The sequence below is a fragment of the Pogoniulus pusillus genome, chromosome 36 (genome assembly GCF_015220805.1).
Source record: "Pogoniulus pusillus isolate bPogPus1 chromosome 36, bPogPus1.pri, whole genome shotgun sequence".
NCBI lineage: Eukaryota > Metazoa > Chordata > Aves > Piciformes > Lybiidae > Pogoniulus > Pogoniulus pusillus.
The window spans coordinates 8,595,913-8,610,009 of NC_087299.1; the positions used below are offsets into that span (position 1 = coordinate 8,595,913).

The window sequence follows — 14,097 nt, forward strand, 5'->3', positions numbered from 1 at the left end:
CAATGAGAAGGGTTGGTTGTTTTGGTGTTTCACATGAAATTCCCGTTTTAAAAAGTATTTGGGGGAAAAAGACTGTTTCCTCCCAGTAATTCATCTAGCAGCTAATAAGCATTTTCCAGCACAGTCTGCTCATAGCGCTTCAGACGGCAGCACTGCGTCTTACAATGCAGCTAACAAGGACATAACTTCCACAGGGACCTACAAGTATCCTCAAGTTATCTTCTTCCACTAAGTGCCAGCAGAAGATTGGTAGTTCAAAAACTCAGTTTACTTCCCAGCTTGTCACTCATCCGTTGTGTGGCCAGAGCCATTTGCTAGCGGAGGGCAGAGCAACACTCCAGTAAGACAGAATTTCAAGTCAGCTCTCCTTTCACACATCACAATACATTCTGCCTACTCCGTGTTCTCAAGCTGCAGGAACACCACGTGCCATGCCCCTTATGTTCATCTTGCACACTGAAAAATTACTGACATTTATTAATCCCAATTTGCTCGCAAAGATTCGTCAGAAATACCATGTTTATCCTGCAAAAGTACATTCTCTGTTATCAGCATCTTCAGATGTCATCTACAAGCCTGTTTGGTTATCCAAAGTATGAACAATCCAGAAGACAGCAGAGAAACCATATGCCAGGAGAGAGAAACCAAAGAGGGAGCTGACAGGCGCCTGTGGTATGCACTCCCAAACAAAAAGAAGGCAGATAAAACACAAGGCAGGCTGAGGAACTGATCAGCTTGGGCTTTCAGCAGCCTTCACATCTTGCAAGGGGAGAAGAGAAGGTTATTTTTCATGTTTGCTTGGTGTACACACAGATTCCATTTTTATCTTTCCTTCTTTAAAGGAAGAGGATTTAGAAGAGAAGTTCAAAAGCTCCCAGGGAAAATTCCATGTACATAGTTCAGTTGCTCAAAGCAGAAAGATGCCTAAGGTTGGTTCTAGCCAGCCAAACTCCTACTAGCTTGTTTCTCAGCACACCAATTTCAAATTGGAGGGTGACCTTCTGCACCTCAGCAAAGGCACTGTGGAATTTCAAGAGGTGCAGCACAGCACTGGAATTTCCAGGAGTTTATTAAAAGCAGTCTAATATGTAAATCAAAGACATCTCTCCACCCGTGTATCACAAGTTGCAGCTAGCTTGTCTTGAACTAAGTGGCTTCAGCAAAGTGACTCTGAACAAAAAGTGTCTCCAGATGGTTCTAGTGAAACACCATCTGAGCATTATTATCAGGGAGATTATTCAATTTGCATTTTGACAATATCCACGCACGTTTGGCGCGCTGAAAATCTGCTGAGAAAAAGAACGCCTCGCTCCTTCCACTGGAAACGTTTTGAAGTCCTGATGTATGCCTTCAGCCTAGTCAGAGGTTAGCCACCGAAGTTAAAAACTGGGCGAGTCAAGAGAGCAGCAACCTCCAGGGAAGGGCAGAGCATAGAGAGAACAATGCAGGGGTCCATTACCTCCTGTCTGTACAGCTAGTTTCTAATGGAGCTCTTAGCTCAGCTGCAACAATGACAAGTGCCTCGGAGAAAAAGCCTTTAACGCAATTTAATCAGGGCAGCACACTAACAGTCACTTGGCTGGGAGCTGCTATTGTTAGCAGTGAAATCAAACACGGAGGAGGAGGGCAGGGTTGGATTTCTGCGGGAACTAGCAGTAACCCAAATTGGCGATGATGGGAAACCATCTTCTGAGCAACATTGATTAACTGAGATTAAAAAGAGATTGTAGAATTACAGCTCCTTTTTGAACGAGCACAGATAACACAAGTTAATTAGCGGAGGAGTCGAGGAGAAAGCTGAGCGGTATGTTAATGACCCCCACACCAAACCAGAAAAGGCAGCACCCCCTCCTCTCTGTAAGGTTTTTCCTCCTCAGCCTCTGAGGCTCTGCACCACATCCTCTGCAACTTACCTGAGGGCAGCAGCATGGTAAGTGTCAACATAATCTGAAATGAAGAGCTCTCGATTCTTGATAACTGGGTCCGTAATAACAAGCTCTCGTCCAGAGTCTGCCGGGAAAGAACAACACAGAACCATCAGACATCAGCTGTAGGCTGAAAGCATCCAGCAGAGCCATTCTGCAGGTGATATTTTTACAGGTCAAAGCAGGAGGACGTTCCTCAGATACACACTCCTCAGCACTGGAACCACAAACGCTCGGATGGTTTACACACCCTGGAAGTTATGGAAGTCACCTGATCCCCAGTCCACACCTGAATTGTCCCTTGCCATATCTAAGGGACAATTAGTTTGAGTGACACACCTTACCCACTGACCACTTCGTGTCGTTGCTCTTAGGTGAAAGGAATTAAGCAAATCAATTTGTCACTGGGTTGTGGTTGCCAAGGTGAAAAGTTTTGGTTGTTTTGCCTGTTTAATATCAAATCTTCATCAAAACGTTGGCAGCACTAACTGCTCAGTGCTCAGGCTTCCAGATAAATATTGATAGCCCTGTTCAGATAAAGAACACTCTTGTTGCTAAACTAGAAGACAACTTTCTCCATGACTTCTTTATAATAGCTTTGAAGAACACACAGAAATACCTCTCCCGATGCACAGGAGTGTGACATGAAAAAGCAGCCCTGTTATCAAAGCTGCCCACTTTCTGACACTGTGCCTATAATCCCTGCCTTAGAAGTTTCAAGTGAATTACTAAGAGAAATGTTAAGTATGTGCAGCTTTTGCTAAAAGTACACACAAAAAGCCTTTTATGCCTTAAAAAAAACCCCAACAACTGCTCAACTTTGTACTGTCATGCACCAAAAAGTTGCTGTGCTCCAGATTTCGAGCATCAACTTTTATCGTCACAATTCACCTTGGAGTAGCTGCAAAATTTGAAGTTGCCTCAAGGAAATTTCCTGGTAAGAACAGAAGCAAATGTTATGTCTCCCCTAGAGGCAAGAGATAAATGACACTGGGATATGTAGTAAAGTTTATTCTGCCTCTATTGAACCCAAGATCACACTCGGTTTTGCAAAGAGAACAGGGGGAAACTCAGCTATGAGCGCTTCGGTTCTATCGCTCACTGCAATATTAATCACAGGGAAGATTCAAAGGTGCAAGGTAGCAGTGAATGGGAAAAACAAAGGTCTCAGGAGGCTGGGCAAGAATCACAATAAACAGAAAACATTCACTACTCTGTAAGCTTGGTCTTCAAGCAGTGAGTTAGTGGTGCACTGTCCGGGAGGACTACAAAGGATCCAGTGTTACTTTTCTGTTTGCTGTTGAGGCGTTAGCACAACACAGCACAGTATTTAACGGGACAGAGCACAACAAACGAGGCAGGCAGCAGGCAGCCACCTTCTAAAGCATCACGTCCGGCAACAGTTCCTGCTTCACATCCCTTTGCAGAAGTGTTCTTGCTTCTTGGACTGTTAAAAGTTCAAATTCAGAGCACAGTAAAGAAGGCCTTGCTCTTGCAGAGCTTCACTTACCGTTCTCATTGTGTCTGTCCTGAACCAAATGCTGATAGACTGAATCTGGGACTTCAGACTGGCGGTAGTACCATTTGACATTCATAAGGAGGTGGTCCCGTTTGCTCTGAAAGAGAAGGTCTAGAGGCATTACTAAACGGAACTCAGACCACATCTGACAGTCTTCTACAGCAGAAAATTCGTCTTCACACTGAAGAAAACCTGAGGTAAGACCCAAAAGGGAAGAAGAGACATTTCTATGACAATGAAATGAGGACAAGGCGCTAATGGCAGATCGACTCTGAAACCAAAGGCAGTAAGAACCTGCTGCACCCGGGTGCAGTTGTGTCTAGCTGGCCAGGGAACGCTGATCTTTTCACTCCTACAAAACTACCCCGAGGAAAGATGTGGCAGGGATGAGGAAGGGATAGCAATTTTTGGCTTCACTCAGCACTGTCTTAGTCTGCTGCTTTCTATAAACACGAGAAACTTCTGGCCAAAGACAGCAAAAAGAACCACACTACACATAATTTGGTGCAGCCATTCTTAACGGCTGCAATCCCCCAAGGACAGATGGATTCAGGTTTAACTGTAGATGTTCTTTATTCCACTTCTTCACACAAAAGAGCAGAATGCTGCACTTCAACCCCACTAACTAAAAGGCTCTCATGTGCCTCACAAAACCAACAGCAAAATTCACACACATCTGCCTCAAGTGTTTGCTCCTTTTGCATTTGAGAATCCAGTTTGTTCCTTCTTGGGAGGAAACTAAAACATAAACACCACTTAAAAAGAGAATCTGTAGATCAAGTTAGTTTGAACTCTTTGCCTCAGAGCTTATCTTTGAAACCCTTGGTAGTCAATTCTTTCTGCTACTCCAAAGCACTTGAACCAGAGGAAAGCCTGAAGGGAAATCAACATTCTTTTGGCATGAGGCAGCTGCAAGTTGTTTTCTTCTGGTCTGCAGTTCTCTCTGCCCTTCCAAGACTGCTCTTAAAACATTCCTATTTACAAGCTGAACGGCAGGTTACTGGACTAGATCAGTCCTTATTGCCTCTGCTGTTCGCATCACCCAATTGTTAGAGCAACTCCTACCCATTCTGCTTTTACAAACACTACCAGAAAGCCTCCCTCGAAGGCCCTGGTGGAAGGCTTTGATGAAAGGCTGCTGTAATACCACACAGCAACTGCTAGTGGCAGCATTGGGCCAGAGAAAGGTTTGTTCGCTTCCCCACCACTGCCCATCTGCTCTGCCTCTGGAGAGGACTGGTGCTGCTCTGCAGCAGAAACCTGAGCCCACTGCGTTTTTGGTTTAAATAATACATTCGCAGTCAAAGACGAGCAGCTTGTCTGATGCGTGACAAAAGAAAGAAACAGCTAAGGGACAAAGTCTGAGAGGCAGCACTGATCTCTGCTGCTTGCTCTTCCACAAATGTGCCAACAGACTTTTCTCTTCTCCCAAAATCATGCTCTGTGTATTGCAGGGTTTGGAATAGTCTCTGCATTCTGAAGAAGAAAATTTACAAGTAATTGTTCTGTTGTTATCCCCTTGCTAGGAGTTTATAAATCCTATTAGTGCTAACAAAACCTGCACGCAGCAATGATGGGAGCTATTAACCCAGCATTTCTCTGTGAATTCTCTTTGCATTTCTTGGTTGAGAGGAGAGAGCATCCCTCTTGTGTTAGACAACTGAAGCAAACGCTCCGAAAGCAGCACAAAACCCACTCACTTGCATGTAACTGAGCAGCGTATCTATGAATAAAGGCAATTTACAACAAGTATCAACAGCTAAGTGCTTCCATTTTCTTGGTTTGTGGCACTGAAGTCTGGTGTCTTGCAAATCCAGCACTCCAAGAAGCACTGTGAAGGTGCCCCGAGGATATATGTCTATGAAGGAAGACAGCTCTGGATTTTGGTGGTGGTTTTGAGTAGCAACTTACACCAAGAGGAAGAAAAGGACCAAAAATCTGCAGTGTGCTCTGCCAGGAATGGTGCTCATCTACAAGTGCTTATCTTGAAGAGACACTGGAACAGGCTGCCCAGGGAGACTGTGGATGGCCCCTCCCTGAAGGGTTCAAGGCCAGGCTGGATGAAGCCTTGAGCACCCTGGGCTAGTGGAAGGTGTCCCTACCCATGACAGGGGGTTGGAAAGAGATGATCTTGAAGGACCCTTCCAACCCAACCCAGTCTGTGAATCTGTGAACCCAAATCATCCACACGTCTGAACAACAACCAGTAGAGCCAATGGGGAGATGTGAGAAGAGGAAACAAGTGGTTGTGTCAGTGAAAAAAGAGCTGCTCACATAGAGGACAAAGGTAGAAAAATCAACAATGAATGGGCACAGCCTCCTTAGGTAACCTTGCAACAGCTCCACTACCAGGGGCAACCTTGCAAAAAGAGCTCTGGAAATTCTGTGTAACAGTAAAGCCTGAATGCATGCACACATTGGGATTAAGGAGGCATCTAAACTGTCAAATGGTTTCATTGCCTTGGCATCGTGCAGAGCTGTGAGCCAGGAGGTCACAGTTTTATTGTGAATTAGGCCAAGACAGTAAAGGAGATGGTGATGCAATCACTTAGCTTCCCTGTCTCGCTTTCTTTTTATACCACCGAATAGCACAGGGCTTTTAGCAGCACAGGGATGAGGTGAAGGTCACTCAGAAAGCACTCTGATACACTTGGGTAGAAGAAATTAGTGGTTGGAAGTGAGGTTTTTTCCACTCACTACCATAAGAGACCACCTCATTCTCTCCTCTGCTCCCAAAAGACCCTCCCCGTTTGTCCTTCAGTCAATGCAGACAGTTTCTACTCATTGCTGTCTCCTGAAAGCTTCACTGCAAACCTCCAGTACAGGTTAAAACCAAAATGGAATGGCAAGGGATTACAGAAGAGCTTATTAGGAGCATTCACACACTGACACACAGCGAAGGCAGGCCAAGTGTTTGCTATGGTTTGCAGTATTTTACCATCTCAGCATTCAGAAATCCTATAACCTTAGCAAAGCACAACAGCTACACCCAGCCCAGAGCTTTCGCTAGCTGAAGCATTTCAGTCTGCTGGGAAGGTGCTCATTTCCCATTCTCAAAGGCTCTTTTCACACTTGCAGAACGCTTCAGTTGTTCCCTTCACTGTGTTTTGTTCCAGAGGTTTGCAGTTGCTCTGCGCGGCGAAAGAGAACAACATTTCCTCCCCTGAAATCAGATTCACAATCAGGAAGAGCAGAGGGAGCGAGATTGAATTTCAGGAGGCTGGCTGAATCTAAGAAGTTTTCAGGGAGATGATGAATTGCCTCCGCTGCAGCCTGCCAACAGGACTGCTGGGGACTTCTTCAGCTTCATCATACTGCTGCAAGGCATTGTCAGGGGGCAAGACAACAAAGAGAAAGAAGTAACCAGGGTTTCACAACACAGAAGTGGCTTTTCTTCCACTACACTTCAGAAACAAAACCAATCTGCCTTCAAAAACTACAAAGAAAAAGATGAAGTCAGAATTAGAACCAAAGCAAATGATAAAATGAGACACTCAACTCAAATGGTGTAAGCACAGCTCTGAAGCCACAGCATGCACCAACCTTCTAAGGGTTTGAACTCCCAAACCCTGAATTTTATGGAACAGGAATTTTCAATTAATTAAGGATAGAATCATAAACTGCACGGGTTGGAAGGGACCTTTCAAGCTCATCTAAATCCACCCCCCTGCAGTCAGAAGGAACATCTTCAACTACAGCAGGTTGCTCATGGTCCCATCAAGCCTGACCTTGAATGTCTTCAGGAATGAGGCCTCCACTCCACCCTTGAGCAACCTGTCCCAGTGTTCCACCACTCTCATGACAAAGAATTTCTTCCTAATGTCCATTCTAAAATCTAGCCTTCTCTAGTTTAAACCCATTGCCCCTTGTCCTGTGGCTACATAGCTTTGTAAATAGTCTCTCCCCAGCTTTCTTGTAGCTCCCTTCACATACTGACAGGCCACAGGGTGGTGTCCCAGGAGCCTTCTCTTCTCCAGGCTGAACAATCCCAACTCTCAGCCAACTGACAGGAAAGGTGACCACGGCCAGCACTTCCCTTCTAAGATGATCAGACTCATTCTACAGCTTCCCAAACAGAAAGCAGCCCAGGCTGCATCATGCTGTCTGCTGCTCTTCACCTGAGTCACAGATCTCACAGATACAGCATGACTCAAAGCCTCTGTGCAGAAGGGACACAGCGAAGACACCAACTGCTACCAGGACGTGCAAATAACTTCTCACACAGCAGTCTCCAGACAATGATGCAACTAAAAATACAGTGACATTCTAATCCGTGCTCTGCTGACAGCAGACAGTTGGGTGCGGGCTGCTGGGCTGTGGGCTTTTGGGGAGGTGGTGGTGATGTGATCACCTTCCTACACACCTCCTTCTACCACACTTACCACTTTTGGTCCAGTGAATTTAAAAAGCTTTGTCTTCAGAAGTATTTTCTGCCTCTCCCCTCCAACACAGGTGCTTCTGTGGCTTTTAACCTAAAGGTTCCATCTCTTTAAAAGCACCAAACGTCTGTCAGAGCCTTGCTTTCCACACTGACATCCCTCACTGCACACAAATTCCTAGACATGCTATTTTGCCAGCCAGCTTTCTAAATATGGAGATGTCATTTACAGAGCAGACTAGATCAGAGGTGTCAAGGCGCCAACTTCTCTGGGAGACGATTTATTTTAGAAGCATGTGCACACAAAAGAAGTGTCCCTACTTCATAAAGTGTTGTTACCTTTTTTTTTAACACCTTTATATATGAAAAGCTGCAGATAGTCACAGGCCACCTTCAGACTTGCGGGGGGAAAAAATTAAATCACAGCAAGGGCTTTAAAATCAGCTCCAAAAGAGTGTCAGTGCTCCAAGACTCTGTTCTCCTCTTCAAGGAAAATACTGCTGCAGTACTGACAGTGCTCATCTGGGGGGGTGGTGTTGCTGCTGGTTGGGGTTTTGTTCTACTGAAAAAAACAACCCCAAACAAACAATCTTGGGGGCTGGAACAGCTCTGCTGTGAGGACAGACTGAAAGAGTTGGGGCTGCTCAGTCTGGAGGAGGCTCCCAGGTGACCTTCTTGTGGCCTTCCAGTATCTGAAGGGGGCTACAAAAAAAACTGGGGAAGGACTTTTTACACTATCAGGGAGTGACAGGACTGGGGGGAATGGAGCAAAGCTGGAGGTGGGGAGAGTCAGACTGGACATGAGGAGGAAGCTGTTGAGTGTGAGAGTAGTGAGAGCCTGGACTGGGTTGCCAAGGGAGGTGGTTGAGGCCCCATCCCTGGAGGTGTTTAAGACCAGGCTGACCTAGGGTAGGGTGTCCCTGCCCATGGCATGGGGGTTGGAACTGGCTGCTCCTTGTGGTCCCTTCCAACCCTGACTGATTCTATGATTCTAGTTTTGGACATCCAGCAAGCATTGAAGCCTGTAAGTGGATTAAAGCAGCACAGTTTACAAGCAGCTGGTCAACTTCTATTAAAAAAAAAGCAAAAAGCTTTTCCCTTAAAAAGGGAGGGGAAAAAAACCCACAAAGAGCAGAAATAAATCTTGTAGGTTCTCTTTAAAAAGATGAGTGCAGTGATTTCTACAGCATTCCTGGCAATCCCAGGTGCCAGTTGTCTTGTAGCAGACTTCCTGCACATTACAGTTCCTGCCTTCAGAGATCCCACATTCTCTTCCCAGGGTTATGACTAACCAAATTGTGCAAATGATCACAGATGTCCTGCAGATTCTCTCCCAGGGATTTAAGCAGCATCCTTCATTACTTGCCCTATTTAGATACCATGTTAAATCACAACGAGCTTTGGAAACAATATACCAAATGCTGGAGATGACAGATGGGCACGCTGCAGCCAGTCAAGAGTAGCTACTCCAAAGAAACAAGCAGCAAAATAGAAAGAAGGAAAAAGAACAGCTTTTCTTTTCCTTCTCAACAGGGAAATTTTCCTATCAGAGGGGAAAAAAAGAAAGAAAGAAAAAAGGAGATATTTTAATTGTCACTGCACTGCTCACAATAAACATCCTGTGCATGGCAGCAGGGAAGCTCCAGCCTCACAAACCCAGTTTTCAAGTGGTCATTGTTGGGTGGGGGCTTTTTTAATCACTATAGATTAAGTCAGTCCTTTGGGAGACTCTGTGTGTGTGTGTCCCAAAAAAATCATTATTTAATTTCACACAAATGGTTTTAATTATGCTTCATGTCACAGGATTAGCCTGGCTCCAACACAGGGAGTAGGCTTGACTTGCTCCACTTGCTGCGTCCCAAACCTCCTCGGCCCTTACCCTGCCATGCTGAATCGCTCCCTGGATTTCTACTCCTACTGCAGAAGTATTTTTACACTTAGTCAGTTTTGACATTTATTAATATTCAAAAGGAATAGGGAGGAAGGAAAACTCAAGACCATCCTTTCAGATCACCTAGGTTAAAAGAAAACCAGAGAGGGGACAGAGAAATGAAACAATCTGGAAATCAGGAGGGAAAGAGCTCTAGCAAGGACCATTTTTCTTCCTCCTGCAACAGTACATGTAATTTCCAGTTCTCAGGTTCTCTTTTTTCCCCAGTTGAACAGGAAACCTGACCAGCTGCTTGCAAGCCAGGGCACCCCAGCCTGGAAATCCAGAGGTTATTATTATAAATGTTATTTTTGCAGCTTGGTTATTTCCTCCAGAAGTGTGCATATTAACAGGCAGTCACTTGGTGCAACCAGAAGCATTGTCCAAAGTGAGAGCTATCAGTATTCTCTGAGACATAAACATGTTAAATCCCTTAAATATGGCACTGTGCAGTTTAATCCTCTCTGCACCTCCAACACAGCCACCCAAGGCAGCAGCAGCACTTTTGGTTCCCGTCCTCTTAACCCGAACCAACACAAAGACTGCAACCTTTAAACCTGTTAGTGTTATCTAATGACTGTTCCATCTACAAGAGCTTTCCTAATAGAAACATGCCTTGATGGCTTATCTCAGTGCACAAGGCAGGCCACAAAGAACCGCCGGCTTGATTGAGCGCGGTAATGGAAGGCAGGAAATGAGAAGGCTTGGTTAAGCCGCGGATAATCGATCAGTGTATTCAGTCAAGTGTGAGCTGAGCTGGGAATAAGCTGCCTGGGGTATCAAATATTGCTGTTTCCAGGGTAAAGTCCCATTTCTGTGATCTATAGGAGAGAAAGCATAATTTATTGACAAAACAATAGAGGACTTTCTCACAACGTCTGGCTCTTGACATCCTGCCATTGTTTACAGCAAGGATTTCTCCTCTGCCCCCTTTTTTTTTTACTCACAGACTCCTTTTGGAATTCATTAATTCACTTCAGCACACTGGAAATTAGCTTGTGTACAAATAGCTCAGAGATGTAAAACAAGCACCACACTCAACTTTCCCCTGAATTTCAACCCTCTTCTACCCTCGGATGCACATCAACACTCACACATCTTCCAAGACACACTGGTCCTGAAGCCTACAGAAGCCACACACAGCTCTGCTGCTCAGACTGCTCTGCTTTGCTTCAAAGGAGCTGTTCCAAACCTGTCCTACAGTTTCTGCAAAGTTTGAAGCAACACTGTTTGCAAACCACACCAAACATGCAGTACAGAGAGGTGATTTGTATACAGTTGCTTCCTCCAGAAGGAGAAGGCAAAGCACACAACCCTACCTGTAAATCTCAGCCTACGCAGATCCAGGCACACACATATGCAAGGCTGAAAACAATCTGCTTGCCTGCACTTTTAAAGGGTCTCAAAACGAGGCCAAAATTAGCTTTAAATCACATCTTGTTATCTGCAAAGTTGTGTTTTGTGCATTGTGGGGAGATGGCCAGACAGCCTAAACCTTAGAATCCAGCTATCAAGGCTGAAGGCTTTGTAAAAAGCAGGAGGTGATGTGCTACTTATCTGCATGTTAATTCAGAGGAGCTGCCATATGTTGTCTCCTAGTGTGGGTGGTTTGGCATTAGAGTTGCCAGACTATCTTAAAAAAAAAAAAGACAAGAAAAAAGTCCTCAGTCTTCAGCTCCCCAGAAGAGCTGCAGGCTCCCAACTGCCACACTGCCGTGTGATGAGCACTGCATCTTCTGGTGGGACAGCTCTTGCAGTCAGAAGGCAACAACTCGAGAGCACACCTGATAGACAAAGAGTTAGGGTGACACAGCTAGGGAGAGGGCCAGCAGAAACTGCAGCGGAGAGCACTGAGTGCACCCCAGTGAATGCCACAGCAAAGTCTGCCTCCAAGGATCCAAGTCAGCAGTGAATTTCAGCGTGCACTTGTATGCCAAAGCTGGAAATGGACTACCTGAACGCTCTCTCTTCTTGTCTGCTCCTCACAGTTTGCCTTCCCCTCTGTGCTGTTCCACATTACCTCTTAACTTTATTTAGTGCCACAAATAGGTCTTCCTTTTCTCTCAACTTCATAGATTCAAGGAATGGTTTAGGTTGGAAGAGACCTTGAAGATCATCTGGTTCCAGCACCCCCACACACACTGAGCAGGGACACCTCCCACTAGCCCAGGTCGCTCGAGGCCTCCTCCAACCTGGCCTTGAACACCTCCAGGCAGGGGGCATCCACAGCCTCCCTGGGCAGCCTGTGCCTCATCACCTCACTGTCAAGAGTGTCTTCCTAATGTCTAATCTAAACCTACCCTCCTCAGGCTTAAATTTCAGCTTCCCAGATGTACAAACCAGCCCCAAACCAGTCACCCAAGAGTTGAAAAGTGCTACAATTCAAGCCAAGATGCAACCAGTGTGTAGACCCAGCTTCAGCAGCACATCCCCAGCCACTCTTCACCCACCAGGCAAGTGCTTGCAGATTTAGAGGTTACAACAACTTGGGGGTCTTTAGCTAGGAGGTGTCACACATTAGCACCTCACTAGTGAGCCAAACATCGCTCCCCAGATAGGGCATCAATAAAGAGGAGAGCTCTGCACTTACAAAATGCTGCTTTAGAGATAAGATAATCCCCTCCAACATATTGATAACAGCTTCATCCTCACAGAACTAGTAAGCCTAAGCCAGACTCAGACTGGAACCACAAACTCTTTCAGACACCTCCATTCCCTTCTCCTGTTATTCTTTTCTCACTGTTTTCAAACCCATGTGCTCTAATTATCTGCTTCCAAATGAAGTGCCAAGGGGAGCATGTCAGCAATTCCCCTTGACACGGAGAGGCTGACATTGATTATGCTGGATGCCAACAGGATATCAATCTGTGAATTAGGTATCACATTAAAGAAAAAGAAAACAAGGAACAAATGAACACAGCATTAGGCAAACAGTCATTATTTCCCAAGCCCTAAGCCCATATGGAAAGAACAGCTTTAATAAGACAATTGCCATGAGCCAAATAAACATTAGAGTGTTTTTCAGGGCTCAAAGACAGGCTTAAAAGCAACTGTGGAATAGGCACTGAATTGGAGAGTTCAAGCTTCACCAGCTTTGTTCAACACCAGGTAACCATTTAAAACCTTCCTTGTTTCCTCAAGGCACAGGAGCATCACCACGGAGCACAAAGCCTCCTGCTTTTCCCCGACACAGAAGAGCAACAGCAAACGGGAGGGGTGGAAAAATCTGCTGTCTGAACAACCAGCCCAAGTTAGTTCCAGAACGACCTACTCTGTGCAAAGGAGAGTGTGTGTCATGGTAGGAAACAGGTGCAAACTAAAGCTGGTCAAAACCAGGCTACGTGGCTGCTGGGGAGCGAAGCTCCGCGGGCACGGCCCCTGGCAAAGCACGGCCAAGCACGCTCCGTGTCTGCCAGGCTTCTCCCTCTTCCAACACCAGGAAAGCACCCACCTTCTTTCCACTGGGATTCCACCCATTCACACCCCAGAATCATGGAATGGTTTAGGCTGGAAGTGACCTCAAAGTTCATCCAGTTACAGCTCCTTGCCATAGGCAGGGACACCTCCCACTGCAGCAGGCAGCCCAAGGCCTCATCCAGCCTGGCCTGGAACACCTCCCTGGGCAGCCTGTGCCAGTGTCTCACCACCCTCACCCTGTGCCAGTGTCTCACCACCCTCAACCTGTGCCAGTGTCTTACCACCCTCAACCTGTCTCTCCCCACTCTCACTGCACAGAACCCTTTCCTAACATCCACTTTCAATCTCCCCTCTGCCACTTCAAACCCTTTCCTCCTTTTCCTGTCATCACCAGATCTTGTCAATAGTCCCTCCCCAGCCCTCCTGTAACCCCCTTCAGGTCCTGCAAGGCCACTCCAAGGGCTCCTCCAAGCCTTCTCTTCCCCAGGCTGCACAGCCCCAACTCTCTCAGCCTGTGCTCACAGCAGAGCTGCTGCAGCCCTCTGAGCATCCTCATGGCCACCTCTGGACTGGCTCCAACACTTCCATGTCCTGCTTGTGCTGGGGGCTCCAGAACTGCACAGAGGACTCCAGGTGGGGTCTCAGGAGAGCAGAGCCAAGGGGAACATCTCATAATGCAAAGAACACGAATCTAAGGAAGAAGCTGTTGGGTATGAGAGTGGTGAGACACTGTAACAGGCTGCCCAGGGATGTCCCCTCCCTGGAGGTGTTCAAGGCCAGGTTGGATGAGGCCTTGAGCAATCAAGGCTTGGAGTAGATGATCTCTAGAGTCCCTTCCAAGCTAAGCCATTCAGGTATTAAATATATTAATTCACAGGGGCTTAGCTTTTGAAGACAGCAGAAACCAGACCTGAGCACAACCCCATGC

At 46.2% G+C, this 14,097-nt stretch overlaps 1 protein-coding gene across 5 annotated transcripts in view; it reads right to left on the reverse strand.

Annotated features, from left to right (window-relative positions):
* Positions 1 to 14,097, reverse strand: part of RERE (arginine-glutamic acid dipeptide repeats) — a 259,355-nt gene that overhangs the window by 128,792 nt on the left and 116,466 nt on the right. For all 5 annotated transcript variants that reach the window (XM_064172264.1, XM_064172260.1, XM_064172263.1 and 2 more), the window contains exons 4-5: positions 3,436 to 3,541; positions 1,914 to 2,010 (exon numbers count right to left, since the gene is read on the reverse strand). In XM_064172264.1, coding sequence (XP_064028334.1) covers positions 1,914 to 2,010; positions 3,436 to 3,541 — 203 coding nt within the window. The remainder of the gene's footprint in view (positions 1 to 1,913; positions 2,011 to 3,435; positions 3,542 to 14,097) is intronic.